We start from the raw sequence: 12,896 nt of genomic DNA, 5'->3' as shown, positions 1-12,896 counted from the left end.
GAACATTTTGTCTTTCTAACAATACGTCGAGGTGTTCTTTATGAGAGTCATCTAGATAAGTATCTATATTTATATTTAGGCAATCTATATTGAGAGCATCTATATCCATATTTGAGGTGTCTAAATCATCTATTTGGGTTATATATTTGTCAGAGGAGACTTGGAAGATTAGAATGAAAACTAAAAAGACTGCATAAAACAGCTTTCTGTGGATTATTATAGTGTTTTGTACAAAATATTCTACTGGATTGGCTCTGGACCTGTGCCAGTGTAACCAGACCATTTTGTCGGACTGTTATTGATCAGTGGATTACAACTTCATTAGTGAGTGGCCTTAATTGTGTAATTGTTTATTTGTTGTTGCCTTTGATTGCACCTGCTGTTGTGGTTGTGTCTTGAAATGGTTTTCATCAATTGAGTCTCAAGAATCTTATCTTTCCAACGATGTCTGGCATGAGTAGAAACTTGAATGTAGTGTTTGTGTCAATAGACAGTGAGACCACTGAACAGCTCTCTTAAGAGCAAAGTGACATTAGCATTTATTTAGTGTCATGACTCCCTCCACCAAATAAGTATGAATTTAATAATCACTCTCCTTTTAGCTCTATTTTTGTCTCCACCAACTCCTGACAAATATATATGTCTGCTTAGCTGCTTTAGCTGCTGTTTGGTGCAGAGCAGGTAGTGCACAGTGGGTTTATTGCAGGGTTGTTGTTGGAATTCAGGTGGATGGGGGCAGTGACGCTTCCTGCTGAAAGATGCTGTAACACTCCATCGGCCCACATAGTCTGATGATAATCCTCCGTGGCTTTATCGCTATGACTGACTGCTTTCATATTACACTTAAGCATTCAATCAATTTTTAATATCAAAATATTGATTAGTCCAGCTTCAAAGATAGTGTACAGTATGCCTAAATGCAAAGGGAGCAAGGAAGAAGCAGCAGACAGACAGGGTTCCTCTGTCTGAAAATGACTTCACGTTCTGGAAACACACTGTCAATTTTAATCCATCTTCCTCCAGCGTGGACCTGACACTCATTCCTCTTGTGTTCCCTGTGTGCAACCACTCCAGTTGTCCTCTCTCCCTCTCACCGTTACCTTAACTCGCTCGCTCGCTCACAGTGGCATGTGTGTCCCCTCCCGAACACCATTTCAATGTAAAAATGACATCGTCGAACCTGCCGGACAATAGCAGAGCCAGGTTCAATGCATTTCTTCTATCGCATTTTATTTCACATGATACTGCAGAATCCAAGCTCCTCGTCTGTTTTGTGGCTCAAACACAGTGTGACACACACAATTCACTCCCAGCGCCCAACGATGACAGCTTTGCGTGACATAATCGTCAGGCGACAGAAATCTTTTCCTTCCACTGCAGTTGTATTTTCACCACCTAAGACCATCAAAGAGCTGCTGCTGCTGCTGCCCGGAGCAGAGGGCAGCTGAAAAACTGATGCTGCCAGCATGGCACATTCATAACACTGTAAACTGTCACGATGGCAAAAAATGACCTTATATGTGTACAATGTGTGTGAGAGTGTGTGTGTGTGTGTGTGTGTGAGAGAGAGAGTTAGAAACTGTCAAAACATTCATTTATCAAAGAGCCCATGGGGTCTCAGCAATGTTTTTCTCTCTCTCTCTGCACATGCACACACACACACACACACACACGCACACACACACATATACAGAAATATACTGTCTGAGGCTCCTTGCATATTGAAAAATATGTAAGGTGTCACTTGTAGTTAGAAACCCACAGAGAGTTATCTCTGGGGCCCTATGAAATCTGCTTGAATTTTTTCCAGATTCCGTATTTTCCATTTTAATTTTTCTGAATTATTTTTTTTTACGATTTCAGCACATTTTGTCCAATTATCTGAGCTGATTTTTTATTCTCAGGCAGAGACCAAATTAGAATTAAAAGGAGAGTCAACGAATCAACTTGTGTTTAAGTCAGAGTTCACAGTTCATTGGAACACAACTCAAAATAAATGCTGATGTTGCTCCATGTGTGCTGGATATGAAGTCAGGGTCCCTTTTGTGTAGACTGTTCAAAGCAATTATTAATGCACTAAAATGAGACTTTAGCAGTCTGAGCTAGCCGAAATGAAGTTGTGGAAGTTGTGTGAATGGCTATTGCCAGCGTTGGGTCCCAGCAGCAAACCTACGTGTGAACCTATGTGTCCCGCTGCCACAGCTCAGCAAGGAAATACTGTCCATGGAAAACAAGAGCATCTCCCACTGCAAAGACAGAAAGCTACCCACACATATAAAAAGATACATACTCAATTTTGCAAACTCAGCTTGCTGAAGCCTCAAATGAGCTTTAGCTGAACATTAAAATGCATTTCTGTGCAGAATGAGGACAGTGAATTTTATCCCCATCCTTTGCAGTAGTAGACAGAAATGATCACTGTAACCTCTTTCAGTGAACAATTTTATATTGTTATATAAAACAGATCTTAACATCCATCAGATACTTTCACGTTCTTGTTCACTGCTTGAAGTTGAAGTGCACACTTAATGTGTCCTTTTAGTAAAAGCCCTGAAAATGTCTCTGCCAGCGCAAACAGTAGGGTTCAAACCATCAGGCACTGGCACTTTTCTGGCTTCCAGTCGGCGCGGCTGACAGAAGCGGGCCCACAGCATTAAAGGGCTGCTGCTGGTCTGATAGCTCTGCTGAGGAATCGGTTTGAATGCATCATTATCAAGCTCAAAACATGCCCAGCCTACAGTGGCACTTGCTGCTGTGAGTAAATCAAACCTCCTACTTGGATGACAGCAGCTGCTTCAGTGTGGTGACTTTCGCTGGACTAGCGGAGCTCTTCCTAACAAACCATATGTACCCGGATAACTGACAGAATATACACTATCGCTGTCTGCCGTCACAATGGAAGCAATCTTAATTCTGTGTATGATCAGTGTTGTATTTTTGAATGAGGTGCTCAGTAATCTGTAAAGTGACTATTTCCTCTTGACTTGGCAGATGCACTGAATGCTGGAAATGCTGCTGATCTCAGGCAGCTTGCGAACACTCTTCAGAGGTTACTTACATTTTCTCTCAAGTCCGTATTTCACATAATCTTACATGGAAGTGTTTTGTGCTCATGTGCTTACTGGATTACACTATTTATGCTGTTTCTTTCACTGTTAAACACACGAGAGGATGATGAGTTATTGGGGAGCATCACAAACAATCTTAATCTTAATCTCATTTTGAGTGTAAACTATTAAGGAGAAAAACAGGTGAACATGTTACCCTGCAAAATGTATTAAAGTGAAAGAAATAAGCAGTAAATATCAACACTAATAACTTTTGTGATCAAGTTGTGCCGCAGCTTTGTGGTCATATATGCAACACACTCCCAGGAGATTTTGTGTTAGACAGCATTAGAAACAGCGACATTCACAGTAAGTGTTGAAAAGATTTGTCATTTTAAATAGTGCTCAAGGAACCGCTGATACGACTCTACCCGCAACACCTCAATCAAAAGAACTAAGATCAGACTACACTGACAGCTACTGCGCTCCTGGCTTTAAGGACAGGTCTTGGCAGAGGAAGAGGAGGGTGGGGGTATGTCACTTTAAAAAACTGGCTGACAAGAAGAAGAGAACAAAACATCACACAGCTTGTTTCACCTTCCTCAGATCCTTGCCATTCAGCACAAGATGCAAACCTTATGTAACCTGACCATAATGCCACGAAGCTGAGCTCCAGCTCCAAATGCTTTCAATCAAAACGTTTCATGTGCAAGAGCTCAGTGAGAAAAACGTCTGCCATCAAGTTAGGAGTGATATTTCTGGCATATTGAACCAATTAAATGAAACACCACGGGCCGAGTTTATGTAATCTAGATGTTATAACAGGGGCCTGTCAGGATGGAGGAGATTCGCTTCTCACGCTGATTTTACACAGAAGGAGTCATTTCGCTCAAAACTCTAATCCAATTCTTCCAGCTCTTTTCTCGGGACTTGAAAGACAATCCATCTGTTCCTCCTGGCCGACGTTCAATCACACCGCCTTCTGTCGCGTGGGCCGGAGGTGAGTTAAATGTTTCTACCACTTCACTGACAGCCGGGGGAGTCGGGGACACGGTGGCATCTCGCTGCTATAAAGATCACGGCTGGAGTCCTAATTCATCACCCCAGGCATCATCATGTGGCATTACAATATGCTAATGTAGCGACGCCGTGCCCTCGCTGTCACCTCGTTCTCTCCCTTTCATCTCTCTCCCTCTTCCCTCCAACTCCCTCTCCTGTTCCTCTCCCTGGGGGCTAGGCCCTTCCCCCCCTTCTGTGATTTTGCACCTTTCTGCCAATATGTGGATATGAGGGGGCTGGAAGTGATGTCGCAGCTGATGTTGGAATTAGGTGAGCGTTGCGTGTAGTTGTCTGGCTGCAACAGACGAACATGTAATTAGCCTGTGGTGTCAGCGTTACAACCAGATCCCGTTTAATAAGCGCAGGTTCCCCCTGAACTGGAAAATCACCGCCGCACATGCCTTCAGATGGGATAAAAATGGGGATACCTTTGCAACAGGTTTTGCTTTGTGGTGGAAATTTGTGCAATAGTCCAATAAGGATTACCCCGATGACGCTGATTCCAGGTAGATCTGACATCTGTAGTCTTCCTCATTTTGGCATCAGGAGTGAATGTTTTGTTTTCTGTTTAAATCTATAATTGTCCTGTGCTGTGAGAATGTTCTCTGATAACCTCCTCAGTGGATATTGTGTTCTTACCCCATGTGACGGATACGTTAGCCAGCCCCAGTCTCCCGTAATCGTCGTCGTGTCCAGTAGATTCACTGCAGAGGAAGAACAAAACAACAACAGAGGAGGTAAGTGATGAACTTTAAATGATTGTTTGTTCCCATCCTCCCCCATCCATCCTGTCCTTCATCACCATCCTGTGCGTGCACCGGCACCCGACAGAGTCACGCACATGCACGCATACACCTGTCTGACAGGTGTGACTGATGAGGCGGGACGGTCGTCACGGCAACTCTGAGCCGGGTGTCACAGCGTGTGATGTCACCTTGACCTGATTCACCCTCAGAGCCCTCGGAGCTGGGACCTCTGTGGTCCAGGCTCAGAATAGAACAGGAAACAGAACCTTTGCTGTTAAACATGCAGCGTAATATGGCACAGAGTCTCTGGGGCGACTGGCGGGCAGTCAAAATCTATAATCTAAAATACATATGGAAATGTAAAATATCTGCTGATTTAAGTCAGGATCAGAGTGCAACTCAGCTTTTTTTTCATAAATGTTCACCTTGAAACCCTTGTATATATGAAGACTGTGGAATATGAAGCCTGTGATAATTAGTCATGTGATCCATGTACTTATCACACCTGAGAGTGCTTATGTAATTTTGCTGAGTGGACCTGAGGAAGCTACAGGTGAAACCAGATGTGGTCACAGTAAACTCATTTCAGTGTGCGGTGGTTCATTTTGACGATCTCCTTTTTTCCTTCTTGAAACCTGTGACCAACAGCTCAACATATATACATTTCAAATGATTTCAAGCTGGCTACAAAAGATCAAGAGTATAGAACAACAATAATGGGTGAATGAAAACAACATTTAAAAAAGACTTGAGCATACAGACGGTAAAATAAATCAGCAAAAACCTGCCAAAAATTCAGACACCATCATGTCACCCAGCAGCCTGTAGCCACGCGCTGTAATTCAAAATAATAAATACTGAGACCTCGCTTGAACAATTTTATATTCACTGTATTGCTGAATGTGTCACTAGCAGCTACACCTACATATTATCTAGTCATTTTTCAAAGCTGATTTATTTTCAAAAAGACAAATTAAACCCAAATTGCTTCCAGCTAGCTTTGTTAGCATAGATTACTATTAGCTTCATGAGACTGAGGTTAGCATTTAAATGAAAGTTTTATGATAAAAATGCAGATATGACAGACAGGCCCCTTCAGACAAACACAAAATGAATCACTTGCATGATTTTGGTGACTGGAATGTTTGTGCGATCATATTTCTTCAGTCCAAACAGCCACTGAGCGCAGACATTAGCTGTAGCAAGCTAGCAAAGTGCACACTGACAGTGCTTTGCTAGCTGTAGTGTCTGTTTCAGTTTCCTCCTGTTTCCTCTCATCTCTGTGTACTTACGTAGTCCTGGGTCGGGCGCAAACTTTTCACTTAGGTTGATACATGTTTATCTCATGTAGCCTGTGTTTACGCTGCCCAGAGCTAGCTCCTGTCTGTTTGCGCCCACTCACATCTTCCATTGACTTCGTTTGAAATCTCGCCGCATCTAAAATTCACCTCGCATTTCGCCTGAACACACCTTTAGATGTGAGAGGCAGGATATGACAAGGAAGACGGATGGACAGATGAGGAAAATGTGGATGAAGAACTTCGTGAACCTCTTATTCTACCCACTGGCAGTGTCCATATCTATCTAGCAGGTGTGTGTGTGTGTGTGTGTCTACCCTTCAACACTTCCAGCTAATATGATCTCTGCCCCAGGGCTGCTTGTCAAGCAGCCAAGTGATGTTCCTCACATTAGAATGAGTTTAACAAAACACTTCACACTTCTTAGCTTTCCATCTCTCATCCTTCATCTTTCGGTCTGACACTCGCTCTCTTCCCGTCTCTCCTGCATGTCAAAGCTACAATATGTAACGTTTATGCCTCGAAGCAGGAAGTGAACTGCGAGGCCTGGCGTCCTCCCCCTTAGCTGGCCGCGTTCGTGTCTGTGTGCTTTTCACTCATGCTGCTGAGTTTTCTGACACGCACTCAGAGATTATACAGCATCGCTCTGTGGTCACTGGAAAATGCTGCAAATGGGAAGTTTAAGAAATATTTGACATTTGATGGTAAAGGTAAATATTTAGTGTTTTGTACTTAATTAGTCCAGAGACAAAAAAACGCCACCTACAGAAAATCAAACGCCAACGAAACAAGAAGCACCCACACAGTCGGAGTGACTGGTGATGAAAACATCACAGTGATGAGTGCTTCCATGGTACTCTTGCACAGGTGCTTTCACTTCTGCCTGATTAGACCGCCTCTCCGGAGTGTGTGAGCACGCTGTGCCTGGCTGACATCTGATTTTCAGGATAACCTTTATTGCACCTTTCTAGGATGAGACAACAACATGTGCACAATTCTTTGAAAGATGTGTTTATACATTTTGGCCAGTAGAAAGAAGAAGAACTACAGAGCAGGCTCAAAGATAGACACCCTAGCATATGATAATGGGATGGTTAGTAATTTATTGCAGACATTTGCCTACTTACACATCCAGTAAGGAGTTTTCTCACCAATATTCACTCTTCTTTTAGCTCTGTTTTGGTCTCCATCAACTGAGCTGCTTACTATTTTGGCTGCTGTTTGGTACGGTGGAGTGTGCAGTAGGTTTATCAGAGCTTCTGTGCTGAAAAATTAGTGGACCGACCTGTGCAGAACTGTCTGATAATCCTGTGTTGATTCAATGTTAATACAATGGATACTAATAAACTAAGCTAAGCTAATAGTGGAGCTTTACACACTTAAAGTTTGGTGACTTTACAAACTCCCAGCATAGCTCTGCTCATCTTCAGCCTGAAAAAAGATCTAATTAGCCAGAATAATTGAAAACACTGTGGGCATAAATGACGCCCAAAGACGGAGGTGCAGATCACTTTATTAAAAGCATACCAAGCTGTCTGGCTCTTTCGTGGCTCCAAATAGCAGGAGTCAGCCATTCTGAAAATAATGAACTTCAACAGCGAGAGCTCTTGTAACGTGACAGTAAACGGCACACAGGATGCATGTTTTTACCAACCTGTGCAGAAGCTCAGAGAAGAGGTGAGATCTAATTTGGGTAAGACCAACACTAAACACGGCTTGCTTGCTGCTGGTTCGGAGAGAGTTTTGTGTTTTCCTCTGAAGTGTCAATTTGTCACTTCCTGTGGGTCAAGAAGTGTCTACACCCACAATTTATCGAGGCAAATAGGATGCGTATAGAGTACACTCTTGTCCAATGCAGCTCCTCTTCCTGATTTAGGCTAATAAAACAGGAATATTTTTCCATAAAAATCTTGCCAAGTGGAACCTCATGATCTTCTAATTTCTCTCTGCGAAGACTGTTGCTTCCCACACAAACACACACACACACACACACACATGCAAACGCTCACGTGTTGCAATTAGCTGGTGTGTCACTCCTCCTAATTTGAGCACTGGGCCGCTGAGGAGGGCAGTGGGTCAGAACACATAGACAGATGGCAGTGCCACCGTCCTCTCATCCCTCCCCCATCTACCAGCCTTCTCTCTGCCTCTCCCTCCCTCAGGGCGCCGACATCCCGTCGTCTCGTATTGATGATGCAATGGCCCCTCGCACTCTAGCCAAGGTCACAAATGGATGCCGCCAATTACACTCCTCTGAGTGCTCTTCGTCGGCCCACCAAAGTGACATAATGAAAGCAGCGTACTGGCGCAAGTGGATTTAATAATTTTTCAACGCACCAAGGGAATTTTGCTCTGCTATGCTGTTATTATTAAAGGGCAAAAAAAAAGGACAAATATATCCCCTCCCTGAATCCGCCAAACATGAGGCTGTGTGTTATCACCACAGCAGACCGTGTGAAGATTCGCGAGCCTTTCCCAGTGGTATTCATTTATTTTCCACTCAAAAGAGAAATCCCTCTGTCTTTGAAGGTGCTGGGAGTCATTTATCTAATTTGCTCTAGCTCTCTGAATTATGACTTGTATACAAGCGATAGGGTTTAGTGGCATGTCTGGTGCTTTGCTTTAATGTGACAGAAACTGTGCGCATGAAACAGAGGACAGGCGGTAATTAGCGCTTTGTTTTTCCTCCCTTCGCACTTCGTCTCATCATAGAGGCAGGAAAGCAGGAGTGAAGCCCTGTTCTCTGCATCCCACCTCCACCTTCATGGACAGGCTTTCTGTTCGTGTTGCTGACTTCTTCAAGCTAATTTTCAGATGGCGTCATGACAGCGAGCTGCAGAAGCGCTTCACAGATGAAGTCACGGGACAAGCCTTGTTTTTCCTGACTGACCTTCACGACACCTTGGTGAGAGCTCGCTCTAAAGCCAGAGGCTCCTGCAACACGACAAGAATCTGCAGCAGTGAAGAGGTTAACGCTGTTTGGCGGTGGGGGCGGGTGGAGGGACCGAGCGCTTCTCCTCCAGGACTCCGGGCTTGAAATTGAGTTTGTTCCTGTTTCACAGCGTTCTGTTCATAACAGAAACTCAAACCACCAATAGCAGCCCGCCACACGTCCCCACACCGCCACCTCCACCAATTTCTCTCTCGCCCTCTCCACCCTGCACTCCTCCACATCTTGGAGAGCGCCAAATGAAAAAGCTGTCCGCCGACTTGAGAGCTTGTTTTTGCTCGCTCAGAGACGCGCCACATATTTCCCAGGGCGGTGGTCAACTTTTCCCTCCCATTACTTTTCCCTCCCCTCCCCACGACTCAATCTGGCCAGTAGGTTAGCGGGTATGTGGACGCCCGCGGCCTGGACATTCATGTCGCGGCATGTATCAAATCAGCCAGGCCTGCCAATGCTGTTGAACCGCAGTGACGCACACACACACACACACACACACACACACACACATGCACTCCACCTGTCCCTATCAGTGGTCATGGCAGGCTGAAAGAGGGAGTGCATGTGTCTGAAGTCAACATGGAAGAATTATGGGCTGTCTAGGAAGAAGTGGAGTTGCCTGCAGGGCCTGCGGTGACTTCCTACAGCCGACAACAACAATGTCGTCTGAAAAAAATGCGCACACACACACGCGCACACACACACAACACAGTGAAGGGGGGACTATAGAAGGAGGAAATGGCAGAATGGAGCAGATGCTCAAAATCTCATTTCCACCCCAGAAGACATGGCCATACATTTCAAGGGAAAAAGTGCAGCCATTATTCTACACCAAGTGTCTAAACACACACAACAACACGCACACACAGTGTATATATACATACATACACAGACAGGAGCCAACATGTGACCGCAATCAAAAATGTGCATTGTACCGTTTTTTGGAAAAGAAATAGCACACTGACAAGCATGTGCTCAGCAAATGTGTGCACACATGTACAATACACAAACATAGGCGGCTAACACATATATCGTATGTACGTACACACACACACACACACACACACACACACACACTGATGGCACAGCTCTTGGGCCAGACAGGGACGATGACAGCTGTGTAATTATCTCATCAACACCTCCCTTCTCTAACAAGCTTCTCCTTCTCTTCTCTCTCTTCTCACCGCCTGTAAAGCTCCTCATCAGCGCCGCGACCAGAGGAGACGATAAAAGCCTTCACAGAGATGAGAGGAGCGCCACCAAAACACAAAACCCTCCCTCTCTCTCTCTCTCTCTCTTATTTTCACACACATACGCTCAAACACACACACACACACACACTCACGCACACACACACACACACACACAGACAGCCATTTTCTTTCCTTTCTAGTTTTGTTTTGCATTTGCTCCACAGTCCTAACGCCAATTCCCCACTCTCCAATTACGAGAGTAAGTCCACATAAATTACTACCTCTCAGAAAAAGAAAAAAAAACACTCTCAGCCTTTGTTCATTCAAGGCGGCGACTAACCAATACAAAATGACTCGAAATAATTGTTTTCATCACCCCCCTCCTCCTCACAGATGCAACTTTCTTTTTCACGTTTTTTTCAGCACTAATGCTGATGATGGCTGGTGATAGGTTTAGAGAAGTGTGCCGAACTAAATTAGACATGTGAAATGAAATGTGGAATAGAATTACAGTAAGGGTGTTCAGTGACTCCTTTGATTTGCAAATTGTTAATTTGGCGCCTGTGAGCAAATAGAGGAGGAAGGAGCACAGAGGTAGTGGATCATGTTATTGCTGCGCACAAGGACACTCAAGTACACAAGCATGGCGGCTGCTTAAAGCAAGCCCCTTCAAGTTTTTTCACATCCAAACCATAAAACAGGAAAGGCACTAACATGATTGTTTGGGTATTACCGTGCTACATGATGAACTTGATGAAAAGTGTAATTGTCATTTTGGATAATAAGTATGTCACTGATTAGAAATAAATACATTCATCCTGACTTTACAAAGAACATATATAAAGCTGTAGCCAGGATTCATCCTACCAACCAAACAATGTTCAATTTTCTGTGTATTTAAAAAATAAAAATAAAAACAATTTGGTTTCCATGTGATTAAATGTATCTTAAAATGTGTGTGTCTCCACCCTGGCTGCATTTAGTTATTCCAAAATTTTTATAACAATTAGATTTTAATTCTGTACATTGCATACATTTTTCATAAGCATAAACACAAGGCCAAACAAATCAATTATTTATTTCATAATAAAATAAATCATCTCATTCAGACGGACCAAGTTTCCCTAAAGAGTCTGTTTTGTTCTTGACAGAAACCGTTTCTAAAGTGGCTCTTGGAAAGTTTACTCAGCCAGTAATCCCTTTAATTTTACAGAGTAGAGAACAGAACTGTGCGGCTTTCTGCGATGACAAGTGGGCTGTAAATAAACCACAACACACGAGAGCTGCAGCTGCTTTCTCACACCCTGACATATGTCATTTATGCCAGCTTTATTCTGGTAATTTACTTATTTACCACGACATTATGATGATAAGTATCCCTTATACAGTATTTTTTGTTGGAAACCAGATGAACTGATAAAAATGTTCTCATTGTGAAATCTAAAGAATATTTGTTTATTAATAAACATTTTCTGCAATTTCCCAGCTTGGGATAAATAAAGTATATCTATCTATCTATCTATCTATCTATCTATCTATCTATCTATCTAAATGTGCTTATCTGTACTTACAACTACATTATCATGTGCCATAACTAATTTGAGCTAATAAAGACTTTTTATATTGGCTTTAAAGGCATAGCTTTTCTAGATTTACAGTGGGGAAAAAATATGACCTCATTAAGTTTTTAAAAGAACAAGTTTAAACAGAGCTAAACTTCTTCATGCAATCCAATGCACAGGTTTGAAACAAAGTTAGCCCAGTCAATGCATTGTTGTTTCTCCCTTTAGTGTAAAGTTCACTTCACTCTCCTCTGTCATAGATCACCTCCGTCTCATCAGTGATGAGTGTTCACTCACAGTGTGTGTGTGTGTGTGTGTGTGTGTGTGTGTGTGTGTGTGTGTTTGAGAGAGCTGCTCTGACAAATTTATTCACGAGTACCCACTTCTATTCATCACTAATCTCAGCACGACAAAACACTATCCAGTCCATCTTTGTGTATTCTAATAACATTCTGCTGCAGATCGAGAGGCAGAGACGGTCGATGCAGATTACAGACACGCAGGTTTCCTTCATGTCCCCTGCCAACAGATACATGATGTAAAGCAAAAATGGCTGATCAACAACAATGTGATCATCATAACGAGACGCATTGTTTTAACCAGGCTGAACCAGAAGGCAAAGACGACGGAGCGCTCAGCCGGCCACGTCTGTCAGACATGGTGACAGAGTCCTTGACATCGCATCCAGGCGGCTTGTTACACTTGGTTGAGAGTGTCGACAAACAATTAATAGTTTTTGTAGAGAAAAAAATGACTTTCTTGCTGATGTCATGAATTACAAACAATGTCAAAATACTTCTGTTGTTCCTTTCCTCCTCCTCAACCCCGTGTCATTGCTTTCCATGGAAGATCTAAATCTTTAACAACAAGAAACACAGAAATGCAGTGTCTGTGCGTTTAAAACTGCTGGCCGCTGTAGTTTTTGGGAATTTGTTGGGTACTTTCAGTGATGGATCAGTACACATGTGGTTCTCCAGTGATCATTTCAGCTAGCAGGACATGAGCATGGAACACTGAATCAAAATATGAACATGAATTTTACAATTA

General features: G+C 43.2%; 1 protein-coding gene across 1 annotated transcript in view; it reads right to left on the bottom strand.

The window, feature by feature from the left end:
• The window catches only part of epha8 (eph receptor A8), a 98,183-nt gene that overhangs the window by 69,412 nt on the left and 15,875 nt on the right, over positions 1–12,896 (bottom strand). The window contains exon 2 of the mRNA XM_041956049.1: positions 4,746–4,810. Coding sequence (XP_041811983.1) covers positions 4,746–4,810 — 65 coding nt within the window. The remainder of the gene's footprint in view (positions 1–4,745; positions 4,811–12,896) is intronic.

Source organism: Chelmon rostratus, chromosome 2, assembly GCF_017976325.1.
Source record: "Chelmon rostratus isolate fCheRos1 chromosome 2, fCheRos1.pri, whole genome shotgun sequence".
Lineage (NCBI taxonomy): Eukaryota > Metazoa > Chordata > Actinopteri > Chaetodontiformes > Chaetodontidae > Chelmon > Chelmon rostratus.
Note: the sequence above shows the minus strand (reverse complement) of the source record. Positions and strands in the feature narration are given on the sequence as shown.